The following is a 12,588-nucleotide window of genomic DNA, read 5'->3' on the forward strand; positions in this document are numbered from 1 at the left end:
GCTTAAATCTTTTGTGTATTGGAACATCTCTTTTACGCACTTGTAGTTGTGGCTACAAAGGTCAAAGTCTTAAGAGGGATTGTATATTGTCACAAATGTCTGTATTTTTAGTTCTTATTGACCCTATCTCAATGCAGACAGTAGTATGCTGGTTAGTTCTTTATGATGATGGTATAGAAAGCTTTGATTTGACCTTTTAGAATATGGTAGGTTAGTTGGCTCCTGTCTAAATTGGCCCTAGTATGCATGAGTATAAATGTGAGTTAGGGGCTGATGTAAATGTACTATATATATGTAAAGAGTTGCGAAAAATTGATGGTGCTTTATAAGTACCTGTATTAAATACATAAAGTATGATGTACTTTAGAAATGTGCTACGCTATGATTTTTTTTCTATGACTATCAGCTCCATCTAGTCAATATAATTCTGTATTTTCCTGATTTGGGTATTTCTGAAAAAATCCACATTATGGGCACTAGACGATTAGAGGAAATACACATATAAGACATAATATAAGAATTATTCGCAAAGGCGGTGTGATTGCTGAGACATTCACACATTTTTTTTTTTTGTAAATTTGACCCTAAGTGTATAAAGCACAAACGGAGATATGGGTAAACCCATCAGGATTCAGGTGGAAAGTATCTGACAATGCTCTTTGTAACACTACACTGATGTTTGAAGTTCTTGCTTTTTTTAGAAATTAATTTCTGTCTGTGTCTCTATTTATAGAGTTTCCTTAATTTCTTGTCTGGTGAAACAGGACAAGTGAGGGGCAATTTCTCTAACAAGGACATGGATAGTAATAAAAATATGACAGAATTTTTAATTCTTATGCACTCTATTCAAAATTAGAAAAACGTTGCTTAGGGCATTCTCATCATAAATTCACATTTAAAATGTGTTTAAATAAAAAATATGTTGTAATTTTATTGCCAATGGCTCCACTATACAGTATCTAAATATAGTTCACTTTTACTGCATTTCATACTGTAACTCATTGAACTAGAGCTAAGCTGGCAATCCACAGCTCAATTGTTCAGGAATTTGAGCCCCTTTCAAACTCAAAGGATCAGGTGAAAAATTGCTGACCAGATCACTGGGTTTTCAGGAAACCGTGGGTGCTGTGGCTGAGTGAATACAATTAAAATCAGCATAGATTCCTCCATCCATGCTATACTGTATAGTGTGACTGGGGAAATTGACTGATTTGTCTCATTCAGCCTATTAGGTTTAATGAGAGAAATCCTGTATAGTTAGCCTTACTTTCGTAATGCTGAAGATGTATAGATGTTATAAAAAAAGATTATATTTTAGTTGAAAACTAAGGCACACACATCCTCATATGTAATTGGTCTCAGTTTTAGGACGCTACTGCTATAATTGACTATATTTTCTGGGGGGTTGTACAATTTAATTGGCTTAATCATAAACACTTCCCTGATAACCATTTCTCGCATTTCCTTACAAACATGTTGAAATGGAAAAAGTGTTTAGGAAATTAACATAATTTTACGCATTTTTTTAATTACAACATATAAATACTATACTGTGTTATTTTTTTCTTTTATCTTTCTAATGAAAATGTAAATATTTTTTTTCAGAACCAATAAAAGAAAAGGAAGAAGAACGAGTGGTTGTGATTCCTCCAGGTAACTTCACCAGCTGATTGATAATGCCTGTGAAACTATTTTTTTTTGTTGTTGTTTAGATTGAAAAGGATTAAAACTCATTTAGCTTTATTTGTTTGTGTTCTTTTGAGAAGAATTTCTTTTATGTCTTGTATCTTTGGGACAGGAATTGAGAGGAAATATCTACAAAAGAAAGGGTAATTCCCTACTTAGTCATTTGTTAAACAGGTACCTTCTTTTAAATATTTAGCCCCACCTCCTGCTCTGTTGATAATTCTATCATTTTGTTTTTCACATCATCATCAGGACAAATAGAGAGGATTTATTAATCCATCTGGGTCACATGAAAACGTATAAAAAGCAAAAATATTACCATGACCTAGTAGATATTTGGTGGGAGTTAAACACAACCATAAAAGATTGTATGTTTTTCTTGCATGCTCACAATGCTTATTTACGCATTTACCATTTTTTCACACCTTCTAATGTGATCCCATAATGCAGCGCTAGTAAAATAACTGAGGTACCCTGCTCAGACTATGCAGTGCTTTGGACTATTTGAAATTTAACTTGTTGTTGAGCTGGCCCATACCTTGGCACTTAAATGACTCCCTTCTTAGGAACCCTTCTGTATATTTTGACATTGAGCAACACATTCAAAAGTTTTTTGCACGGATGACCCTGTTGACACCTCCCCTGTGACTAATTGGATGGCTCTTAAGGCCACAGTTCCAGAATATCTGATATAAATGGCAGCTTGCTTGAAATAATCCTCAAAATCGCTTATACATCAGAAAGAATGGCAGCTGTCTGATTTACACTCTAAACATAAACAAAACTTGGACTTAGATCTTAGAGATAAAAATCAATGCTCCCTGACTGGAACTGAACTTATGCTTAACAACAAAAGTGGACAAAAGGTGCAAAGCTGTACAAAGCTCTATACTCAAGAAGACTATACTGGGACACTGCTGGCCCATTAAGCTAATCCCAGATGTTCTTGTACAACTATTCTGAAAAAGGCTGTCTTGGCCTTTCCTTTTTCATATTTTACGGCAATGGATTTTTTTTAAATCAATATATTTTTATTTAATATTTCACAGAACATAAGTGAAAAATGTAGAAAAATAGTCACTCAGGTATACACTTCAGCCTATGATACAGTCTTGAGGATTATACTATAACAAAGTTTTTATACAATAGACATTTAAACCAAGGTAAAAAATGTGATATATAAAGTATATCTTGCTAGATCAAGAGTAAGGGACACCACTCCCTTGCTCAGGCACCCCAACTGGGAACATGCTGTGTTAGTCTAGTGTTAGACTAAGTAATATATGAAATAGACATTGGTATTAGAAAAAGAAAAAAATAATAAATATAAAATATGAAAGTATAAAATAATATAAAATAAAATTAGGAAAAAAAGGAAAAGAAAAGAAAAGCACAGTCTGATAGTTACTTCCCTTTGATAGTGAAGTATGGTTTATAAGTGATACATTTAGGTCTTATGTTTCATTGAGTACCAATCTACCCATTTTTCCCATATTTTTTGGGCTTTATTGTAATTGTTACATATAACATCTCGTACGTTGCGTGAGTGTAATGCCCTGTACAAACGGTCGCACATTCCGACCACAAAATCCGTCAGATGTTTTCCGACGGATTTTGTCCAAAACTGGTTTTGTATACACACGGTCGGACAAAGTTGTCAGAAAATCCGATCGTTCAGAATGTGGTGATCATTGCGTACGACGGAATTCTCTACAAATGATAGGAAAAAGTCTGATCTGATTTTTTTGTCGGAAAATTTGAGATCCTGCTCTCAAATTTTTTCCACTGGAGTTTCCGATGGAAAAATCCGATAGAGCCCACACACAATAGGATTTTTCGACAATATAATCCAATCGCACCTTTTCCATCTGAATTTCCGACCGTGTGTACAGGGCATTAGTGGTATTGATTACTTCTTGAAGAGACAGGGTTTGATGATCTCTCCAATGGCACATTATCGTTAAACGTGCACTTAAAAGAATGTGCACAGCTATGGTCCTATATTCTGGTGGAATTAACTCTATGTCTAAGGATAAAATTGCATTTCCTGGTGATATGGGTACTTTAATATTCAATACTTGTGAGATTACTGCATAGACTCCTTTCCAAAGGGAGATTATAGTGGTATGGAGGTACAGGTATTGGAACTTTGTGATGAGAATTTAGCTATTCTATGGGGTGTCAGATAACATCTGAGGAGGATTTTCTGTGATAATTCCCATACATTTACATATTCTGAGTTAGCTAGGTTGTATTCTATCTGTAAGGACCTGAAGGTTTTTGGATCACAATATCTTCATTTTTTTCTATTCCCTTTTCCACCCAGCTTGAGACATTTAAGTCAGGTATTATGTGTGTCAGGCTATAGGTGGACATTGATAGTGTGGAGGTTATGGAGTCCTGAGATGAAATATTTAACAAAGCTTTCCAGGCATAAAGTGATGCTGTGATGGTGGGAGAAAGTGATACGTATCTAGGGGTGTATTGTTGGCTAGTAAGAAGAAAATGATAAATATCGCCACCTTTAAGTTGTATATTTTTCTATTATTTCCATCTGGTATTAGGGCTTTGGGGAACCATGTTTTAATTTGTGCCAATACTGAGGCAATGTAGTAGTATTTAATCACCACTAAGCCCACTCCCCCCACCTTCCTAGTATTGATTAGTTTGGAGAATGCACACCTCGCCCTCCTTCCTTGCCAAAGATATCTGTTGATCATAGATTGGGCTTTAATAAAAAAGGTGTTAGGTACTAAGATAAGGATTGTCCTAAATAGGTATAAAAATTGTGGTAGCCGTATCATTTTAAAGGCTGCAAGTCTCCCGGACCAGGATAATTCTGTTTTTGCTAGATCTTGGAGTTTGGGGTGTAGTTTGTCTAAGAATATGGAGTAAATTGCTTTGAACAATTCTTCTATCTTAGGTGTTAAGGTGATGCCTAAGTAATTTATACCAGTGGTGTTCCACGTGTATGGGCATAATTGTTCCATTTTGTGTTTAGTTTTAGGAAGTATATTGATGCCGAGGATGTATGATTTAGTGTCGTTTACTTTATAGTAGGATATACTGTTAAACATTTTGAGTGTTTGATGTATTGAGGCTAATGAGGTCTCTACGTCCGTGATCATGTCATGAGTATAACATTATCAACAAATAGACTGATGGTATGTGTTGAGTTGCTAAACCTGTCCTCTGATTTGAGGGTGATTGCGTATGTAAACCGCCAGGGGTTCCATGAGAAGGTTGAAAATGAATGGTGAAAGTGGGCACCCCTGTAACATTTGTAATAGTAAATGGAGTGGAAAGTGCCCCTGATGTGTAAACCTGGACAGAGGGCTTGGAATATAATGCCATAATTTCAGAAAATATGGTGCCTTGGAAACCCTAACTTCTCCAAAACCCTGGCAACATATCCCCAATGTATCCGATCGAATGCCTTCTCTGCATCCAAGGCTAGGAGCAGAGAAGGTGTTCCCTTCAGATTTGCATGATGGATAATCTTAATTAAGCGTCTTGTGGTGTCAGCGGTTTGACGTCCTTTTGTAAATCTGGATTGGTCAATATGTATTAGCTGTGGGAGTATATTTATCAGCCTTATTGCAATCAGTTTGGCATATAGTTTCAGGTCGTTATTAAGTAATGATATCAGCCTGAAATTCTGTGGAAGAGATGGTTCCTTCCCTGGTTTAGGCAGAGTGATTACAAGTGCTTTCAACATTTCTAATGGGAAGGAGGAAGAGGCAGCTGCAGTGTTGAAAATATTGGTTAGGTGGGGTGAGAGGATGTTCTTGAATGTTTTGTAGTATTCTCTGTTTTGTAGTATTCTCCTATGTATCTGTCAGAACCTGGGGATTTGTTTAGTGGTAGTGTATCTATAGCATGAGATACTTCCTGGATTGTGAAGGGAGAATTAAGGTGCTGTGGTTGTGTTGGGGTTTATCGGGAAAGAGACACTTTCTTCAGAAAGCCCTTTATAGCCTCGGGGGTTGGTTGAATAGTATTTGGATCATCTGTTAAATTGTATAGAGATCCATAATAATGGGTAAATGTGTCAGAATTTTTTGGTGGGTGTTAATGTTTATCTTTATTGATCGGGTGTTGGATGTACTGTATCTTGGTTTTGTACCTGTAGCCCCATAAGCGTTGTGCTAAGAGTTTCCCTGCTCTGTTACCATTTATATAATAGTTCATATATTTCAAATTTTCCTAATAGCAGCAATCGAATATCATAACGGTGTTGGGATAATTGTTTAGAAATTGAGGGAGTGGATTTTTGTTTATTACTGATTTCTAAGTTGTAAATTTTGTTTGTGAGATCTTGTATTTGCTGTTGGTGCTGCCTCTTCCTCCTTGGCCCCAGTTTAATTAAAATAACTCTCATGAACGCCTTATTATTATTATTATTTATTATTATTATTATTATTATTATTCCACAACACTTATCATCCACAGAATTCACATTATCACTAAAATATTGCATTAAATGTTGTTCCAATATAGTTTTAATAGGTTTTTCCAGTAAAAGAAGTGGGTTAGCCCTCCAGATGGAAACATGGCTTGAGGAAAATTAGTCTCTAAATGTCAGCACTACAGACACGTGATCTGACCATGTAATATCATTTATCGATGCTGCTACAGTTCTGGACAAGGTCCATTGATTTACTAGAAATAGATCAATTTGTGAGTACGACCTGTGTGGTGAAAAAAAATGTATTTTTCTCCTGCGTGAAAGCATCTCCAGGCATCAAATACCTTTTTGCCGAGGTATGGTGTTTTGAAGCATTTGGATTTTCTTAGTGGGGGTAGAAGTAGAATCAAGTTGTGGGTCTGGGATAAGGTTAAAGTCCACAGATCACCAGAGCTCCCTTTTGGTGGGCCCGTATTTTCTGAAAAATTCTGTAAAGAAAGCGTATTTGGTTGGAATTCAGGGCGTAAAGGTTCACAATAGTGTACGTTGAGGAGTTGATATCGCAAACTAATATTATGAACCGTCCTTGTGGGTCTGCAGTCACTTCATGGAGTTGAAATGAGACAGTGTCCCTTATTGCAATAAGGGCTCCTCTTTTCTTTGAATCTGCGTTTGCAGTAAAGATATGGGGAAACTGCTTATTTGTGCAATTTGGGAGAGGGGGGACAGAATATTAAAATGCATTTCCTGAGCATTTCCTGAGCACATAGGACATCTTTGATATTTATAGAAAGAAATGTCACCCCCATGTGGACAAAGTATATTTAAATGCTTGACATTTTGTGTTCATGTAAGTTCTTTTATGAGTGGAGTGTGCCCTTAAGTGGCCAGAACTGGTATAGATTATTTTGTTAGGTGCTAGTGCAGACATAGATTTCTTGTACTCAGTTAGAAGTGCAGGCATCTTTCCAACCTGGCTGTGCTGGTGAAGTCTCGTTGGAGGTGTTGACCTGGGAGAAGCATTAGCGTCTTCCTCTGAGAAGTGTAAAGTAAACTGTAAGTTCTGACTGTGGTGAAAAAATATAACAAGAAGAGAAATAAAACCGACTGTGAACATAGAAACTTGAACTTTGAATAACATGTTTAAACTTTTCAAGTGAATGTTGTGATCCAAGTATGGGTATTTCATACCCATATGCAGCATTAGCTGCTCAAGTAGTATCAAGGGGATGAGTTTGTGAGCTGAGAGAGTCGGCTCCCCCCCACAGAACAAAAAAAATACTTAACAGCTTTCCAGGTAATCAGTGCCTTTTAGCATTCTTAGCTGTAGCATGCTTTTGCCACCCAGAATCTGCATGGGGAAGCCTCATTGGGGAGTCAGGCCTGACAGATGCAGAGTTTTGCTGACAGATGCAGATGCAGAAGTGGAGTGTATATTATGGGTCAGGGTGGATGAACGGCCGGCGCCATCTTGCCTACCTCCATGTGTCTGCCAGGATACAAAGTCCGTCAGTTTCTGGGGCTTCCTGAAGTATTTTCTTTTCCTGGTCATGGTCATCGATGCTGTGGTGTGCAGATCGCTCCATTTTTGGCGTGAAAACCCCCTCTAGAAAGTTTCTATTAGCCGTTGTCTATCTGTGAGGAGAGGAGCTCAGCTCTCACGCAACCATCTCGCTCCGTGGCCGGCCACGCCCCCCCCCATGGCAATGAAATTATGGACCTACTGGAAGTCCTTGCCTTGGGGCTCTATTTTTGACTCCATCTGCCAATGTCATTGTCTATGAATACAACTCAAAGGTTATAAATACAAGAACAGGTAATAGGCAGAGTTGCCTCCTCTCCCCACTGTTGTAAATACTTCCTATATGCAGACAATCTATTATGTTTAATATGGAACCAGTGGTATGCATTCCTAACCTATTCAAAACGTTGTCCGAGTTTGAGACCATTTCTGGTCTGTGAGAAAATAAAACGAAATTGGAGGTGCTCCATGTAAACTTCCTGCACCACTCCTAACCTCGGTCAAAGCTTCTTTTCCTTTCAAATGGTGGGCTCATTCACTTTGATACCTTGAGGTAAAACTTGCTGCATCAAGCTAATTATGCTCCTTTTATTCTTCTATAGATACTGAACTGAAACTTTAGCAATCATACACTCTTTCCTGGATGGGTAGCATAATGGATCTTAAAAAGACTGCCCTCCCTAGACTGAAGCGTGTATATCCCCAAATCTAGAGGAGGTCTGACATGTTTAAGGTTTGACATGTTCCCCACCTCCAGAGGTACTAAAAAGCAGCCCAGCTAATACAATTAATGCAAATATTTTTTTTTCAACATACAGACTCGATTGGATCATGCTAGAGGCTCAGGTGGGTGCTCCACACCCAATTAACCTTCTGCTATGGCTTCCTTCTAAGAATAGTAGAGCCATCCTGATTCCCACACTATCACACTCCCTCTGGCTCTGGAACATGACTTGTAAAGCTCACCTTCTATGGGTCCCTACATATGCTTGTAGCTCCCCTTTTCAATAGCCCACGGGCAGGGCCGTCTTTAATATTGATTGGAATTTTCTTAGGGCCCCCCTCCCCCCATGCAATTTCGCTCTCCACCTTCTCTGAGACATACAATAAATAGCAGCTAGACTTAAAATCAATTTACTGTATCAGATCAGGCAGCGATTGTGATTGGTTGCCAGAGGTTACAGCATATCATTACTGCTCACTGACTGGTTGCTAGAGGTTACAGCACTTCTTAAGGCTCACTGATTAGTTGCTAGAGGTTACAGCACATTTCTGCTTGTTGATTGGCTGCTGGAGATTGCTGTACAGTAATACTGCTCACTGGTTGCTATAGGTTACAGTACATCTTCTCCTCACTGTAGGGGGGCATGATATACCTATGAATGCTGCCTTTATTTACATATCAATGCAGTTGGCCTCAGCTATTTACATATGCATGTCACTTCTATTTACATATGAATGCCAGTATTTACATGTAAACACAGGTCTGCAGGTGAGTCATCTGTACACAACAATTGGGCAGAGCCGGGCAGCATTAGTAGCAGCACAGGACTAAAACTTCAAGGGAATGTAAACTGGGATAGTTAGCAAGTATGAGGCAGCTGCCCCTTTTGCCCTGCCTTAAAGACGGCCCTGCCCATGGGTCATTCCAAAACTTGAAAGGGTTTGAAACCCCTGGATTAGATATTTGCAGTCACCAATATAAACAGGAGGAACTGAGGGAGCCAGGTATGGGTGAGTCGAAGGGAGCACTTTTCGCTTGTTTCTTTCTTTCTCTCTTTCTCTCTATCTTTCTTTCATACTTTTTCTCTATTCCTAGCTGTTCCAACACTACATGCAGGACCAGTTAGCTCTCTGATTCTATGCCACTCTGACCATTATTTATAGTTTTTGGTCTTTTTGACACACCAGGTTTAATCATATACACTGTAGCCGCACCTGGCTTTCCACCATCTCAGCAGTGGTAGGCCCTTAGGTTGTACATGCAATCTCTTGTTTCTTTTTTTTGGTGCACACCCTGACTCCATATGCCCTTGTCCTACTCCCCTTCTTCCCACCACCTCCACACCAAGGCATCCAAATTATACACCCAGCATTATACAACAGTTAAAGTGATCATGCAGATTGATCTCAGTATAGAGCTTATGATTGTTAAAAATTGTATCTATTGCTTAGGTCCTGGCAGTCAGGGAATATAAACATGTGTTTGACATGCAGGTCAATGTGAAGTAAATCTAGTCAATATATCTTAGTCTATGAAAGCGATGTTAAACTCAAAATGTAAAAAAAAAAAAAAAAACACTGTCAGCGGTAATGTGCACTGAGCCATGCATTTGCAGCTCAGAATACAATTAAGGCTCCCACTCTGTGACGTGATGTAGTGGCTCTCATGCACATGAGTGGCAGTGAGATCATCATGACCTGACCATCCAAGCTGCCAAATAGAGAAAACACAAAAAGAAGACCGGGATAAGATGGAAGTGTCTGAGCACTAACAGCTCAGCACTATAGGGTATCTTTTGACAAGTAAGTCTGTCATATTGTGTTAGTATGCGGTACATAAGAGCATTGTAGCATAAATCTTCAGAGGGCCTGTTTATAAAGGACATTTTTTACAGAGTTTAATTCCACATTACCTCTTGCTGCTACTATTTTCAGCAGCTTAGTTGTGCACAGTCATATGGAAACTAACAAACGTCCTCAGGTTCAAGTAACAGTTAAGTACTAACATCCATTTCTAACCTGGAGGTAGATATACTTTCTGTACTGTTTACCCTATAAGAGCATATATGTGTTTAAAGGAACCCAGCCAAAAAGATTTTATTTCGGTTTGCATGGAAAGAGCTGGAACCTCTTCTCAGAAAGATCCGAGCCTTTTGTTTTTAGCAGAAACAGAATTAGAAATTATTAGAACTTCCCTGGATATTGAATGCTATCTGTGTATTTAAGAGTGATGTGTTAGGATGAGAAGAACTGCCATGAGTTCAGTTTGATCAGGGTTCGGCAAACTTCAAAGAAGTTTAGATGTCAAAACTGAACACCACTGAAATCAATGGGAGCCAAATCTGTCAAATTTAAAATGCGCATTTTCTGGGCTAATAGACAAGGAACTAGGGTTGAGCATTCATCAGAACACTCAAACAGCCAGAGTTCAGCCCACATCTACATTTGGACTGAACCAATGGCTCATCCCTAGTGACATTGTCACCAGTACAGGAAATGTAAGTAGGTTCCCCAATAGGGACACAATATAAGCAAAATATAAGCAGGTTAAACTTCAACTTTAAATATTATCAATATTGGGGTTGATTTACTAAAACTGAAGAATGCTAAATCTTGTGAAGCTCTGAATAGAAACTAATAAGCTTCTAATTTTTTTTCCTTGAAGCTTAAAGTGGTTGTAAACTCCCCTGCCCTGTCAGACTATTCATCTATGTGCCGTGACCAGCTACATCACAGGGGGTGTGAACAAGGACATTCATGTTTAACACTGGGAGGAAATCTGCATGTGTGCTCTTATTGGTTTGCTAGGCCATTGTCATGGTAACGGTATACTAAAACGAGGCCTGGTTAATCTTTACTGAGCATGCCCGAGATTCTGGCTTGTTCAGGGAGCAAATGGTGGAAGTACAGATGAGGCTGGGATCAGAAGGCAACCACAAACATGGCGCTGGCTTAAGCAGGAACATATGAAAAAGAAACCAAGCTGCAGAAACAGTAAGAAAGATCATAGAATGCTAATTCTTATGCTTGTGAGTTTACCATATAATTGCTATGCATAGTAGCCATATGATTACTGGGAATATTTCTTCTGCGTTTACTTCCTCTTTAAAGGAGTTGTAGAGTCTCAGGGTTTTTCACCTTAATGCATTCTATGCATTAAGATGAAAAATCTTCTGTGCTGCAGCTGCCCACCAGAGCCCCCCTTTTTCTTACCTGAACCCGATCGTTCCAGTGACAAGGATGAGCCGCTTTCTTGGGTCCTCAATTGATAGATTGATAGTAGCAGGAGCCATTGGGGCACTTGCTGAAGAGGAGGAGCCAGGAGCACCGCCAGAGGATCAGGACTGCTCTGTGCAAAACCCTTGCACAGAGCAGGTAAGTATAACATGTTTGTTAATTTAAAAAAAAAAAGACAACCTTTAACAATCCCTTTAAGTGAAGAAGCTGCACAGTTGCACGGACATTTTTCACTCTCCAGTTTTAGCAAATCAAACCCATTGCATTGTGAACCTTGTCCTGGGTTTCATCTCTTCAATCTATGACATTTTGGACAATAACATTTGCTATATGAGTTTTGTAGCTAAGCTTAATACTATATTTGTTCATGTTTTATTTATTTTTTTCAGAGCCAGAAAAAGAAGACGTGGTGGTCCTACCAATCCCAATAGGTATTAATATTTATCCTAATCTTAAACTGATGCTCTGGAAAATCATTTATCATTTAATTTCTCTCAAAAACATGTAAGTGCATACATATGTAATACAGTGTATCTAAAATGCTTCTTTGAGTTGCTGAATCTGTAAAAGAAGAACAAAAAGTAGCAGCTCCAGTAACAGGTATATATAAAAAATATTGTTATTTTTATTTCACAATTTTACTGACTTAAATAGAATGTTTACAATTAGCATTAACTAGCGCTGTCCTTGTTTCAGCAATTCATTATGCCGTTTGTTAGTAAAGATGCCACAGTTTTCTTCAAGAAGTGTCCTAAGAATTATGTATTAAATAGTCTACACTAATTCACCCTTCACTTTTTCCATATCTGCTATCACCAGGGTGTCCAGCCTCCAGGGTTCTATGAGAATTTCCATTGAACTGGAATCAGGGCTGGAATGAGGGTGGACAACAGAGTTTTCTTTGCCTGTACTGAGCATTGGAATCAGGGTCAGGGAGGGAGGGACAGGATGTGAGGCTGCTCCAGGTTCAGAGGGTTCCTGTAGAGGGGGAGATGGATCCTCTTTATCAAAT

At 38.5% G+C, this 12,588-nt stretch overlaps 1 protein-coding gene across 50 annotated transcripts in view; it reads left to right on the top strand.

Moving 5' to 3' along the window:
- Positions 1-12,588, top strand: part of TRDN (triadin) — a 1,056,665-nt gene that overhangs the window by 588,524 nt on the left and 455,553 nt on the right. For all 50 annotated transcript variants that reach the window (XM_077486957.1, XM_077486959.1, XM_077486986.1 and 47 more), the window contains 2 exons: positions 1,606-1,653; positions 11,966-12,007. In XM_077486957.1, coding sequence (XP_077343083.1) covers positions 1,606-1,653; positions 11,966-12,007 — 90 coding nt within the window. The remainder of the gene's footprint in view (positions 1-1,605; positions 1,654-11,965; positions 12,008-12,588) is intronic.

The sequence above is a fragment of the Lithobates pipiens genome, unplaced genomic scaffold, assembly GCF_037356315.1.
Source record: "Lithobates pipiens isolate NorthernLeopardFrog02 unplaced genomic scaffold, aLitPip1_a1.2 Scaffold_18, whole genome shotgun sequence".
Taxonomy (NCBI): Eukaryota; Metazoa; Chordata; class Amphibia; order Anura; family Ranidae; genus Lithobates; species Lithobates pipiens.